Raw genomic sequence first — 2,243 nt, forward strand, 5'->3', positions numbered from 1 at the left:
AGAGAGAGAGAGAGAGCGCGCGAGAGAGAGAGAGAGAGAGATGGAGAGAGAGAGAGCACTGCACACGTGTACTTGTACGCCCTCCGCCTCGTGATGGAGGGAGAGTAAGAGTATAAGTAGATGGAGACCACTAATGATGGCTTGGAGTATGGATCGAGCATAAGCAGCAGAGGAGGCGCCCCCTACCGGATCGGGTCGGCGCTGTTATTTCTGCGCAGGCGCTCTCGGGTCGGGATCTGATGCCAGGCGAACTGGAGATTCCAGTCGAAGCCACCGATGTTGACGCCGGCGGCAGGCGACACGTGGTACTCCAGCGTGTTGTCGTCGATGATGTCTATGACGGGGCAGACGACCGTGCGATTGTTGCGCGCTATCCGCTCCAGTAGTGGCTCGAGCCAACCTGCCGAAATCACCCGCCAGGTGACGCCACATGGTAGCCAACGTGCGCGCGAACGGGGGGAGGGTTGTGTGTTGTTTGTGTGTTGTTTGTGTGTTGCATACTAGGTGCTGTATACTGTGTGTTTCGTGATATATGTTGTGTGTTTTTTGTTTGTTGTGTGTTGCATACTCTGTGCTGTATACTGTTTTGTTTCATGATATATGTTGTGTGTTGTGTGTTGTATGTTGTTTGCTGTGTGTCTTATATTGCATGTCGCATGCTGTGTTTTACATCGTGTATTTCACATTAGTGTGTCGGTTGTTTTACTTGAAATCTACTATGAACCGCCAATTGTGAGATAAAGACAATTAAAAGCGCGGTTAGATATGCAAGTAGTACTTAGTAAAACTTATTGCGAGATAGATTACGAATTTGATATAAAAGCGTAGTAAACATTAATTTATTGATTATTTGATTTAATTAATTTTATAATTTTATTCAATTAATTTATTAATTTAACTAGTAATTGTTATACGTTTGCTGTTATGATGGGTTTTGACTAAAATACATGACAAGTAGTAATTATTTTATATATTAACTTGTAATTCGATGCCAGTTTATCTAAAGCCATTTATAACAAAATTTTATATAATTCTATATAATAGCCATAATAGCCATATATAACGTAGCCTACCTTTCGTGGCTTCGCAGTGTGAATCCAGAAAGGTCATGACCTGACCTCCAGCGACCTTCGCGCCGAGCAGCCTAGCCCGGATGAGACCCTCTCTCTTAGTGGCTCTCGCGATCTTCACTTTACCGAGCTTGGCCATGTATTCTTCCAGGGGTTTGCCAAGATGGGCTGAAACCACGCGCGCGAGAGATGCGATTAATTACAGACTAATTACGTGATTAATTACTGGTCCGGTTTAAATGCAAATCACACCCTACTCTCGCTTCCTTTCTATTCTTAACTGCCCTTCTCTCCACCCCTCTCTCTCTCTCTCTCATCCTTTTCATCCTCATCTCCTCGCTTCCTTCCTTCCTTCGTTATCTGCTCCATTCTCTTCACGCCCGCCTCTCCATTATCATTCATCCCGTCATCTCCTCTATTCTATTCTCAATTCCTTTCTCAAATCCTCCCATCCTCAAATGCTCTCAGCCTCCTCTCTATTCCCTTCCTCGTCCTTCTCCCTTTCCTCTCATCCCCCTATCCTTCTTTCCTCGTCGTTCTTATTTTCCTCTCATATCCTCTCTCCTCTCCTTTCTCCTCCTCTTCTCTCTTCTCCTTCGCCTATCATCTCCTCTCTCTTTCCCCCCCCTACCCTTTTCATCTCCTACCCCTTCCCTCTCATCCCTCCTCCCCCATCTCTCTCACTATAGCACTCACGTAGATTGGAGTCGTCATCCACGAGCACGATGTCGTGTATGAGGGAGGGTGGCGAGCGGTCGAGCACGCTGTGTACTGTACGCAGCAGCGTCGACCAGGCCTCGTTGTGGAAGCAGATGATGATACTGCTGTCTGGCAGCTTGTCCACGGGCAACAGCTGTTGGTTGCGACACCTGTGTGTGTGCGAGAGAGAGAGCGAGAGAGAATGCGTCAGAATAGAGAGCGCGCGAACTAAAGAAAGAAGATACACATACACGAAGCACGCACGCACACACATACACGCAGTACGCAAGCACGCGCGCACACGCGCGCACACACATACACACACACACACACACACACACACACACACACACACACACACACACACACACAGAGAGAGAGAAAGACACACGACGGCCAAGGCGGATGTACGGTACTCCAGCGTGTTGTCGTCGATGATGCCTATGGACGGGCAGACGACCGTGCGATTGTTGC

The 2,243-nt window shown here is 47.7% G+C and overlaps 1 protein-coding gene across 1 annotated transcript in view; it reads right to left on the bottom strand.

Moving 5' to 3' along the window:
* The window catches only part of LOC106813923 (N-acetylgalactosaminyltransferase 7-like), a gene marked incomplete at its 3' end in the record, with an annotated part of 18,980 nt that overhangs the window by 10,208 nt on the left and 6,529 nt on the right, over positions 1-2,243 (bottom strand). Inside the window, exons 5-7 of the mRNA XM_014818165.1 lie at positions 1,767-1,939; positions 1,074-1,238; positions 187-400 (exon numbers count right to left, since the gene is read on the bottom strand). Of these exons, the coding sequence (XP_014673651.1) occupies positions 187-400; positions 1,074-1,238; positions 1,767-1,939 (552 nt within the window). The remainder of the gene's footprint in view (positions 1-186; positions 401-1,073; positions 1,239-1,766; positions 1,940-2,243) is intronic.

Source organism: Priapulus caudatus, unplaced genomic scaffold, assembly GCF_000485595.1.
Source record: "Priapulus caudatus unplaced genomic scaffold, Priapulus_caudatus-5.0.1 Scaffold844, whole genome shotgun sequence".
NCBI lineage: Eukaryota > Metazoa > Priapulida > Priapulimorpha > Priapulimorphida > Priapulidae > Priapulus > Priapulus caudatus.